General features: G+C 36.6%; 1 protein-coding gene across 1 annotated transcript; it reads left to right on the top strand.

Annotated features, from left to right (window-relative positions):
• Window positions 1–453: 453 nt before the first annotated feature.
• On the top strand, window positions 454–11,796 carry LOC103805210 (gamma-aminobutyric acid receptor subunit gamma-1; the record flags this gene model as incomplete). Its single annotated transcript, XM_009077845.1, has 6 exons — window positions 454–674; window positions 2,691–2,773; window positions 3,989–4,126; window positions 4,251–4,403; window positions 7,481–7,692; window positions 11,518–11,796. Coding segments are annotated over 6 exons (1,086 nt in total), but the record flags the coding sequence as incomplete, so codon positions are not given.
• Window positions 11,797–12,445: the final 649 nt, after the last annotated feature.

Raw genomic sequence — 12,445 nt, 5'->3', positions numbered from 1 at the left:
AGTTTCTTGAAGGATCTTAAATTACGTGTTGTAAAGTTTGGGAGGAAATATAGAAAGCTTGTTTGGTTTACTTCTTAAGAGATGTAGAATCTCTGTCTTAACAAGCATAGTCTAGACCTGAAGTATTAAGGTTGCCTTTAAATTTCTGTCCAGGGCCTTCAGGGGTGACTGAACTGTGTGGCAACCTCCAAGTTACAGCAAGCTCCCATCACATACCTTCTTCCCTGAGTAAACAATGTGTGTCAGGAAAGAGGAGGTAGGGTCAGAAGACCCTGTGCGTCTTTTGTCAGCCTGTAATTTCTCAGTCTGGGTTTACAGGCAATGTAATGTGTGCTATGCAACTGGTAATGCAAAAGAGAATAGAGGAAATGGCTTCAGATTTATATATGAATTAAAATTGTTGGCTTGCAGACTTTGGTAAATACATAGATATGGTTGTTTCTCTGTTTTTAGGAATACACTATAGATATAATTTTTGCCCAGACTTGGTATGACAGTCGTCTAAAATTTAACAGCTCAATGAAGGTGCTTATGCTTAATAGCAATATGGTTGGAAAAATTTGGATTCCAGACACTTTCTTCCGGAACTCAAGGAAGTCTGATGCTCACTGGATTACAACTCCAAATCGTTTACTTCGAATCTGGAGTGATGGAAGAGTCTTATATACTCTAAGGTGGGTTTTTATTATCTGGGTAGAAAAAATTCTGAAACTGTTATGATCAGGAATATAAAAAAAATTGATAAAAATCAGATCCCTGGCATCTCTTTTGTTATGGATCACAGGAATTCTCAAGGAGTTAAGGCTAGTTGTGTTGTGTGAACAATTTTAAAAAGTTTCCTGTATTGGATGTAAGAAGAATTAGAATGTTGTAAAAATTTTCTCCTCACTGAATCTTTTCATAGTATGTGAGCACTTATTAAATGGTTTATTATGTTCATGTTTACAGAGGTCTCTAGAGAGCCTCTTCTGTTGACATACTAATTTTTTTCTTTAGCTAGCACTTATAGTGTCATGCTTGGACTTTACCCTTCCATTGTCCATTTAGTTTCAATGTACAATTTCTTCTAAAGAGGTTTTGTGAGAAAAATATCATGTGAACCCTCATGGAGCAATAGGTTAGAATTACTGTGTTACAGTATGAGATATAAAGTGCAGTGAGGTAATAACAAAACAGCAGAACAGGATGTCTCCCAGCACTGCAACATGCAAACATCTGTATAGGTGTGGATATGGCCTGAATTTGCGCTAAGGTAGAACAGCACTGAGTGGTTTATATGTTGCTTACTATAGGAATAATAATACAATCTGACAGTTCTCCAGGTTCATGGTCTTCCCTGTACCCCCTCTTTTTCCTTGTTGGTAATTCAGGGGCCAGACATTGTGCATCTGTTAATCAGCCTTACCAAATCTCCTCTGAGGGTAGCCCTTGGTCTGTTCATTGCATCCATCAGTGATTCCAGATCCAGTTGTGTTGCTTTTAATAGAAGGCTGGGATTGTTTTCTTTTTCTTTGAGTGTTTGACTGTCCAAAGGTTGAAAATGGAAAACAAAGGCAAGAAATGCCTATCTCATAGCTGACAAATGTAGAAAGCATCTTCAGAGAGATGCAAGTATTTAGCTTAGAAATGTGGGTGAGGGTTTATCTCTCCACACTTCCTCCCCTCCCCTCAGTATGCTAAGAAATACACTTTTTCCTTATAAACCTCTTTCAGTCAGGTCCTGGAAAGGTCCTAGTGGCACCTGGTGTTGTAGAATGAGTACTCTGTTCAGAGACTTAGAAAACTTCCTGGAAACATAATATTCCTTTTCCCACCCCTTCTTGTCTAATATGTAAGCATTGCACACAGTCAAGTATGTAAGCATTATGTTAATTTTTAAAGTTGATTTTAGCAGACATTTTGACTTTCTCAAACAAAGTCAACAAAGTAAAAAGACTTCTAAATGTAAACAAGTCAGTTTGGAGTCTAGCCCCTTACTCTAGCTTCCTAGTGAAAGATAGTAGAACTGAGTTTTGCATTGAGTGCTTGGAAGTCCTGTGGGAATCTATGATAGCATTTTCAAAAGCAGCAAGTGGTTCAGTTGGCAGAATTATGAGTCCTAAGCCACTTTAAAAATGTTTATTAGCTGTGAATTACTTGAATGCCTTAGACATCAAATGAGTAGAAACATCAAGTCTGCTCTTTCCTATCCTTGCTGCTATCTTCACCAGAGCTACTTCTGTGAGTATAGAGCAAGCCCAAGACTGTTCCCACCTTCTTTTCTCTTCTGTATAGCCACCAGGTACAATGATGCCAAATGTAGTTTGTCTCAATAAATGCATTCTACAGAAGCTTCCTTTATTTGCTATCATACACTCCCCTCTTTCCCCTGTCAACAGTCCCTCCCTTTTATCCCCTGTTTCTGGTGGAGCTGAGAGGTGCCCCCAAATCAATTGAAATTTTTGAAATGTCTTGAAATGCCAGTTGAAACAACACAGGTCCTCAGGTTGCATGTGGTAGTAGTTCATGTTATTTTGTTCTTTGGTGGTGATGCTGGATGTGTTTTTACTGATACACAGTAGGCTATTTGTAACATCCAGTAATTGGCAAAATTGATTTCTGTGCATGTTCTTTACTATGTAGTCTGAAGTGTCTGGATGCTTCAATATAACCTTTTTCTTTTCTCCTTCCCCCCTTTCTATTCTAATTAGGCTGACAATTAATGCTGAATGTTATCTTCAGCTTCATAATTTTCCCATGGATGAACACTCCTGTCCTCTGGAGTTTTCAAGCTGTAGGTGGTAAAATGCTTTTTTTTTTTCCTCTTTTCATTCAGGCTTTAAATTTCCTTAAATTCTTGCAGCAGGAGAGCAAATGTTTACTTTTTAAAGCCTTGTAGTGAAGGAAAGAACTGACCTCTTCATGTTTTGGTTAGATTTATTGCATTATTTAATGCAGTAATGAATTCATTTATTTACATGCATTTTGTGCAACTTTAAAAATAATCTTATTGCTTAGGAGTCTGCTACAATGCTCATTCTAGTTAATGGAAATCCATTGCCCTGGAAGAACTCTATTTTTTATGCCTGAAAGACTTGACAGCTTTGAATTAGATTCATGTGGTATATTTAAAAGGAAAAATAAGATCTGTCTTCTTCAACCTGTTCCCATAAATGCTTAATCAGTATATGAAGTCCTCCTTTCAGTGGGACTTATTTTATGTAAGCAAGAAACACAGGCTTCATTTTTTTCATATATATGATATATTTAAAAAATCTCTAAGGGAATTGTGCTATTAGAATTATAAAATCATTAAGGTTGGAAAAGACCTTTAAGTTCCTCAAGTCCAACCTTTGACTGAACACCACATTGTTCCCTAGACCACATCCCTGTGCCACATTCAGTTGTTTCTTGAACACCTCCAGGAATGGTGATTCCACCACCTCCCCGGTCCAGTTTATAATAACCCTCTCAATGAAGAAATTCTTCCTCATATCCAGCCTGAACCTTCCCTGATAGATCTTGAGGCTGTTTCCTCTTGTCCTCTCACTAGTTGCCTGGGAGAAGAGGCTGAACCCCACCTTGCTATAACCTCCTTTCAGGAGGTCTCCCCTGAGCCATCAATACTATTTTATCAAATTATGTACTAATAAGTCTCTGTCCTTTTAAGTTCTTTCTAATTGTTTAATGATAATACATTTGTGTATTAATTCATAGTGATGATTCTGAGCCAGTTTTTCATGTCATAATTTGAGAATATTGTGTAGATATTTCCTAAGCATTTGTATTTACATAGTTTTAGATCAAGCATACAATTAGCTAGGCTTAAAACTAAGGCCAGATATTTTGTGGTTAAATTTTAAATTTATCAGGTGGACTACAGATTGGCTTTGTCTCTGATCCAGTTTATGTATAGCCCTGGTTTATTTTAAAAATAACTTCAAAGATCACAAAACATGCTTTGGTACATTCTGTGGCTGAATGTTTGATTTGTTTTGTTGTATTCTAGATGGATATCCCAGAAATGAAATTGAATACAAATGGAAGAAAACCTCTGTTGAAGTGGCAGATCCAAAATACTGGAGATTGTATCAGTTTGCATTTGTAGGGTTGCGAAATACAACTGAAATTTCTCATACCTTGTCTGGTAAGGCAAAGTGTTATTTCATACAGTATCTATGTAGAACAAGGCTAACAGATGAAGATACAACTGAAAACCGTTTTAAGTGTCATGTAAGTATTTTGTATTCTTTTTTTTTTTTAATTTGTAGGTGATTATATTATTATGACAATCTTCTTTGATCTCAGCAGACGTATGGGATATTTTACTATTCAGACATACATTCCTTGTATACTCACAGTTGTTCTTTCATGGGTGTCATTTTGGATCAATAAGGATGCAGTTCCTGCAAGAACTTCTCTGGGTAAGAATGTCTTTTTTCAGCCTTGAAGGGTCTGGTACTCCCCAGGAATACAAATCTGAAACAAGGTGCAAATTAACCACAGTTTATTCCCCTTCAGTTTGCGACCATTGGTCACTCTTTCTCTTGAACTGCAAGATTGGGAGTAGAAGAATCCTGCTGTGGTTGAACAGCAGGGCTTAAGGAAGGAATGTTGAGAATGGAAATCCTGATTCAAGCCTTGTGAATCTCCTGGTTTTCACATAAATACATTTTATTCTCCTTTGTGTTCTTTTTGTCATCTCCAGGGACTGCAATATGGCAATAAGCAGTCTGACAAGTATGACTATGACTTAGCGTCATGAAACAAAGGATGTCATTACTGCATGAGTGAAAATCATGACAATTTACTCCAATTTTGTTGGAGTATTCTTTGTATTGTTGTTGTTTTTCTTAATAATAGAAATAATTCAGTTACTCTTTTAAGCCCAGGATAGGACAGAAAATTGGCAACCAAAGTTGCACTTCAAGCAGTTAAGCCTATAACTCACATAAACTGGCTCACTGTCCTGCTTTTACTACAGAGTGTGCTGAAGTGTGTTGCAAGTTCTGCTACAGAGATAATTCTGTGATGGTGTCATCTTCGCTGACCTGTTTAGTACAGTGTCAGTCTGCTACATTTGACTGTTTAGGGTTCATGTGCTGCCTTGGAGAAAAGTTGTAGCTCACACATCAAGCACGATAGACAGAGGTGCGTGGAGTGCACAGGACGCACACTAGCAACTTTGAGTTTAGCAGTCACAGATGCTTATAGTAAAACTAGTGACAGCAGTATGACCTATTTTGGGGGAAAGATCAAGAGCTGAGTGTATCTTAGGAAGTGACAGATGCGAGTTAATTTTCCTTGGTGGTTTATGGCATTGTGAACTCACCATTCCCACCCTATAGGAGCATTTGCTACCAGAAAGGGGAGTACAGGCTTTAACTCCCTCCCTTTCCCACTGAAACTGGACCACTGTGCAGTCAAGCCTGCAAGATTAATAAATTGAGAAAGAAAGCAAGCAAAAATGAGCATGGCTCAGTAGCCTGATGAAAAGGTAAGGGAAGAAAATCTAAGCTTGGATCCTAATTTTATGTTATTTAAAAGTACTGCAAGGTTTAGTGAAGAGACCCTAAAATCTTGGATAAGTGAAACTAACTTCTAATAATTTCAGACCTTGATGCAGAAATTTGTTTTCAGATTTCTTTGACTGACGAATCACTGGACATCATTGTGGGTCCTGCCTGGAAAGACACTAGCTATAACAGGAAAAACTGATGTATTTGTATCCTGCTAATTCTGTACCCAGTTTGTTCTTTTTACAGAGTACTTTTTCTGTGCCACGAACCTAGAAAATTTGCCTTTGATGTCATGGTTAAGCTGAAGTTTGCATGCTCCCACTTCAGCAGTACTAACCTTCATCTACTTGAGATGAACTACAAATGTTTGCAATATCTTATTTACAGCTCCCTGCAGGTAACTCTGAGCTCCTTTCATGTGAACATGCAAAAGCTATCATTTGACAGATTGTAGGGTGACTTTTCTCACATGCAGATGTTCCGGTGAAGGAGAAAGAGAGTACCAGTCAAATAGACGCAATTTTATAGAAAAAGACTGAGAAATAAAGACAAGAAACCAAAACTAAGCAAGGTCTACTGTGGCAAGTAGCTGTTGTGATGCAGAAGGTTTGCTCCCTGTTGCAGGCCCCCTATGCCTTTCATATAGCAAAGAAGGCTGGAAAAATTGGCATCTCATTTTGTCCTCTCTGAACAGAAGTCAGTACAGGGAATGGTGGGTGTGACTTCCAACCTAAAGGCTGTGCTGGGATCTGGTACACTGAAAAGACTTGGGCCTTTTCCTTCTGTATGTGTTGAAAGATCCTGGCAGATTGTGGTTGCCCAAAGCAAAAGGGTTGAGATGATTAAAGGTATTTAGATATTTAGCTACACAGAGAAATACCTAATTGATTTTCAAAAGTATCTACTGGGAGTGAAGCACTTTTGAAGAACTCTGTGGTTATCTGTTTGCCCTTTCAGGCATATAATTTCACTGGGAAACCTGTTGGCAAAATCACTACTACTTTGCTGCTGCAGGGACATTCCATAGTGCCCCCTGATTCCCTGCTTTGACTTAAAAGCCATAGACAGCCTTAGACTGGTGTAACACTTGCTTTTTTAATAATCCTGTGCATGTAAATAACAAATTATTTGTGTGTTCAAGTATTGCTCTCCAAAGAATAGGTCATATCTTAATTTTGGACTACTATGAGAAAGGCTTTGCATCTCCCTGAAACATCAAACATAAGAAGAAAGTGTTAACACCTTCTAAAAGCTAAACTGGTGAAGAGTGGTATAGTTGAGATTTCGAACACATCGCTATTAAGGCCAGCTTGTTCTTTTAATTAACTTGTATGTAAGTGAATCAAGAGAAACATTTTCTATTACTTAAGACACAGTATTGAAAACATACCTAGTAACAGAGAATGAGACCAGAAAGGCCATGAAGGTCATCTAATTTGATATGGTACATGTCAGAAGTAAATAATTGAAAACATTATTAATTTTCCTTGTGTTTACCAGAAGTTTGAAATTATTGGTAAATAAGACACTTTTTTTCCCTGAATGTGTCCTTTTTTACATTTTAATCTTTCAAGAGCTAAGGGACTTCTTCGTGTTTATAAAATTTGTGTGCTCATTTGTACCTGTTTGTCTGTTGCATTTATGTGTACATTCTATGACAGATTTATAAAATAGCACAAACTTCATCAATGGCATTGTTTCTTCAATGTGTGTTAAAAATAGGAGGGGTGTAAAGAGAAGATGAAATGTGCTGCCTTCTCTGTGATCCCATGGTGGCTGCTGGATCCGTAGGGATAGCTTTTTCCAATGGCACCAATGTGTGCAGGTGTAGTCAGTGGTGAACCCTGCTATGACTTAGCTCTTATGTGCCTCATCAGTGAATTAAGGGCTGATTCGATGATTCATTAGGTTTTTTGTGGTGATGTGATCGGATTACTTATACATTTCCCTCTTCCTGTCCTTTTTCTTTCTTTCTCAAACAGGCATCACAACTGTTCTGACCATGACAACACTGAGTACAATTGCTAGGAAGTCACTCCCAAAGGTTTCGTATGTGACAGCAATGGACCTTTTTGTTTCAGTTTGCTTCATTTTTGTGTTTGCTGCCTTGATGGAATATGGCACCTTGCATTACTTTACCAGCAACAGAAAAGGGGACAAAGGGAAAGAAAAGAAGGCAAAATCAAAGCCATCAGTAAGTTTAGCCAAACAAGAAAAAAAAAGAAATACAGAATTCTCTTTATTGTGACATTCATTTTGAGATTCTGGTTCTTAAGCAGAAAGGCTAATGTTCAAAGATAATTAACACTAATATTTATTTTGTTATTTCTTTACAGTTGGGGGCTTTTTCTAATTTTCTGTAAATACTACTAATTAGCAAAGGTTTTAGATAATTTCATTTTTATGTGTATGAGAACACATGAACCTAAGTTAAAGAGTAGTTTGATAGAATATTCCATGCCCTTGATACTTCTAGAGCTGCCTGTGGAGTGTGTGCCCATTGAGATCTGCCTGGGCACAGTGCTTCTGAAAACAGCACCTGGCAGAGAACCACAGATAAGACTGTAGTAGTAAAGATAATGTAAATAAACTGAAGGTATGAGGATTTCTTTGGATTTGTACCACCTAACTTGGGTCTTAAAAAGCTTTGCAAAGGAAAAAATTGGTCAGTATTCTGACTCTCTTCTGCTTCAGAATTTGTACCTTAACTCTTTTCTAAATTTGCTTCCATGTTTCTTTCTGGTTTAATGAAACTTCTGCTTTTACAAGTTGATGTTTGTATGGTGTAAATCCACACATATCTCAGGAACAAGCATTATTCCATTTTAAGAGGCTTTCTGTTCATGTAGTGAGAATACTGGAATTTTCAAAGAATCTGTTGTTGGAAGGATAAAATTAGCAGTATAGTACTCAAAACACTGTTCAGTTGTGTTTTACTGGGTTCTTAAAGCATGCTTTTTATTTCTAAGTAGTTGGAAAAACCCACATCTTTTCACATGGAATTCTTTAAACATTTTCCAACATGTTATGGCTATAATACCATACTAGATAAAGAGATTACTCTAAAAAACAAGAGAATTAAATTTAATATACTTAGATGCAAGGATTCTGATTTGATAAATAGGGATTTTTGGGTGATATTTTATAAAAAACTGTAAAATTCTTGTTCCAAATAGACAACTGAAAGAAGCCATTTGATTAGTTAATGGGAAGTCATACAATTACAAATCCTTTTTTTAAATTTATTTTTATCTCCTTTATTTTTGTCAAAGACTTCTGTTCATTCTTTTTCTCTTCTCCTTATGGATATGTAACTCAGAAAATTAATTGATTAAAAAAGTCACTCTAATTCCTTCAGAAAAGTTCTCATTTACAGGCGCTTCTTTAGCTTAGAAAACTTGCCTTGCACAGATCTTCTGTTTCTACTGCAAAATGTAATAAAAGCTTATTATTCCAGGGACTGAGGCCAATAGGGGACAATAAATGATCTTGTGAAAAAATGGCAAGATTTTACAAATGATTACAGCAGTTTTATCTTATAAAGTATGTGCTGGCATCATTCAAGAAAGGTAGTATGAATTGGCTTATGCAAATCCACATTAATAAGGATAATGAGTTTGGGCAGGAAAGATTAAACTTAATTAGTTGTGGATCTTGTTCTGATCATCATTTCATGTGAAGTCAATGCATCACCTGTGCTACGATCTGCACAGACAAAGGCTTTCTTTTGTACTTGTATTAGTGTTATTGCAGAATAATTGTGGTTTGATCCTATCAAAGTGTATTATAAATCCTTCTCGCTGTACATGGAGTCTTATCTACTATATCAATAGGCAAGTATATGGAAAATCAGCATGTACTACTCTACTGTAGCTACATGTTTTGAGTGGGGGGTTTTTTGTTGCTTTTTTAAGCCTCTGCCAACTGATATAAAGTCATTTTCTTGTGAGGTGTGGTCTTTTTTCCTCTTTTCCCTCACATTGCCTCTTCCTTCCACACATTTTATGTATTTCCTGTAGGTAGTTAAGCCTATAAGATGACCATGTCTGCCTCTCTCAAGCCATCTCTTTAAACCTGTAGTTCAGTAGCCACCCTCAGTCTGTGCTGGTGACATGAGCAGTGAAAAGCAGGACTGTTATTTTTTCCTCCTCCCATGGTGTTTCAGTGCTGGAGATTCCTATTTTATTCCGCTAGTAGAAGTGACTCATGCCACAAGTCTCACATGGGTAGAACCAACAGTCCAGAAATTCATGTAATGCCAGAGTAGGTGGTGAATCAGAAATAAGAATCTTTCACTGTTTATCTTCAACATAATAATTGATTTTTTTTAAAAAAATTGAACTTATTTTTTATGTTTTATAAAAATAAACCCTGTTTGCAGTGCCCCAAATTAGGGTAGGAACATGCAACTCCTGTTTGCTAGTATTGTCAGTATTTTATCATAGCTGTAAAGAATAATGAGGTCCTTTAGGATGATAATTAGCTCTCTAGGTCATCATGACTAATAAATGTTGAAGCAGCAGTCTATGTGAAACTTTCTCTGGTAAAGACACTTATTAAATAAAGCTGTTGGAAAACACAGTGGATACTGCAACGCATTAACATCATCCCTTGGGATGCTGGATAAAATGTCCCTGCAATAATAAAGTGCCTCCTTAACAACCTTAACAATGTACAGAGATCTGTGTACTGGCCAAGTAATTCCCTGAAAGTGGGACAACAGGACTGTAGAGCATAAAAGAAGCTAAATGATGTGGCTTCACTTTTCATATTTTTTTCATGTTTTCATTGCCTATCATGCATAATTGGCTAAGAGAACTTACTCTTTACACTTCAATACCTAGTTAGGTCTTCTGACTGCATCCTTTCCTGCTGTAGTTATTCCTTAAATGGCAAAATATGAAGATGGTAGAAAAGAGAGAAGACAGTGTAAGAGTAGTGTTAATGTAACCCTTCTCTTTGGTCTGATGAGATTCTAAAGGTTGGGAGGATGGGACAAATTTGAAAGAAAGGATTATAGAGTAGTTTGAAAAGTCTGTGAGATTTAGGAAGAGAAAAAAAGGACAGATAGAAAAATAGAATATTTTTTGAAACATTCATGTAAACAAGGATGATGAGTAAAGAACTTTGTAGAAACAAAATAATACAAGGAAAGGTAGGTTGTGTTAAATACAAGGAAGGCGAAAAGGCAAACATCACAAGCATGCGAATAGCAAACACTATGTACTAGGCAATAAGCCACCCAGATATTTTCTATGAGTATTATTTATTAACATCTATTACACTGAGTTTTTAGCACATTGCAAGAGGGTTATTATGCCCACAGAAAGTGAAAGCAAGAATTAAGAGCTGAATTAATCTGTTTCAGTGACTTGAGTGGCATTCTTATAAGAGTCATGCCTTGGATTCCAAAGGGGTTTATCATCAGTGGGTTGATGACATAGCCTGGCCTTATGTGTCTGTTAAATTTCACCAGTGATGTGTACTAATCCCAGTAGCACTTTTTTTTTTTTTTTTGTGAGAATGTAGCTTCCAGAAACACAGCCAGTCTCATTTGAAAGACTGTAAATGCTGGGAGGACCATCATTCCTTTGGTAGTGGTGCTTGTAGCCTGTGTGTGGACTTGCTTGTGACCCAGTTGTCAAGCAGTGACTGATTTCAAAATGTATGTCTGCGTTGTGTAGATGGGATCAGCTAACCCTGTCTGTGTAACTAATTATCCACTATTCCCAAATCCCAGCACAACCCAGTTTTCACTGTGGCAGGTGAAAATCATTCATGATCTTTTGCCTGCATGAGCTAATTATATACAGCAGTTCATAATTTGCAAAGCTCCCCGTACTGTTTTCTTTAATAGAATTTCTCTATATTAGAAATTCTGTATATTGTACAGAAGGTGATTATATTGATCTTTGCTCTGGACAGCCAATGGAATTACTTAATGGGAGGATAAAAACCCAGAAAACTACATTTTTCTTTTTTTTTTTCTTTTTCTCTTTTTCCTTTTTTTTTTTTAAAGAAAGCACCTGCAATCGCTGTTCGACCTGGATCAACACTAATTCCAATTAATAACATTAATCATCTCCCTGAACATGATGATGGTTATGGATATGAGTGCCTAGAAGGAAAAGACTGTGCTAGCTTCTTTTGTTGTTTTGAAGATTGCCGCACAGGATCTTGGCGAGAAGGAAGAATACACATCCGTATTGCAAAAATTGACTCCTATTCTCGAATCTTCTTTCCAACTGCCTTTGCATTGTTCAACCTTGTTTACTGGATTGGCTATCTTTATCTATAAATTTCAGAGGTTTGACAAACTCAGAAAAAAATGCTAATTGACCAGTTGTTAAATACTTTTAACTGAGCAAACAAAGATCAGAGCTGGGCCAAAATGACTGAAATTGTATGTATGCTTTAAAAATTTTAAACAATGAGTGGAAATATGATGATGTAGTCTCCCTCTTGTGATCAGCTATAGAACTGATACTCATATTTTGTAGAGAAAATTTAAAAATAGATATCCCTAAGGTTTATGTTCACACACACACACACACACACACACACACACACACACGTACGTACGTCAAGAGGCTATTTCATTTGCCTGAACAGTTCTACATAAGCTTTCAATTTTAATCCTAAATGATAATACTGAAGGATTTTGTAGCATCTTTTACACCTTTACAAAGAAAGCCTTAATAAAACGGGATTAGTTATTCTCATCTGTTTCATCCATAAGGTGATGATTTTATTAATCCCTGGTGTAAAAAAAGTTGAAATGCAACATTTCTCTTTTTAACCAGCCATTTGTTCTCTGCAGTATGTTAAAGAGTGTGGTAAAGTCATAATTAATCAATTCAGATTTATAGAAAATGCAGATATTAGAGCAGCAAGAAATGGATATATCAAAAGAAAAACCAAGGGTAATTCTGAGCTTGTCTTATCCT

The sequence above is a fragment of the Acanthisitta chloris genome, unplaced genomic scaffold (genome assembly GCF_000695815.1).
Source record: "Acanthisitta chloris isolate BGI_N310 unplaced genomic scaffold, ASM69581v1 scaffold5077, whole genome shotgun sequence".
In the NCBI taxonomy this organism is placed as follows: Eukaryota; Metazoa; Chordata; class Aves; order Passeriformes; family Acanthisittidae; genus Acanthisitta; species Acanthisitta chloris.
This window is presented reverse-complemented; position numbering and strand designations above follow the sequence as displayed.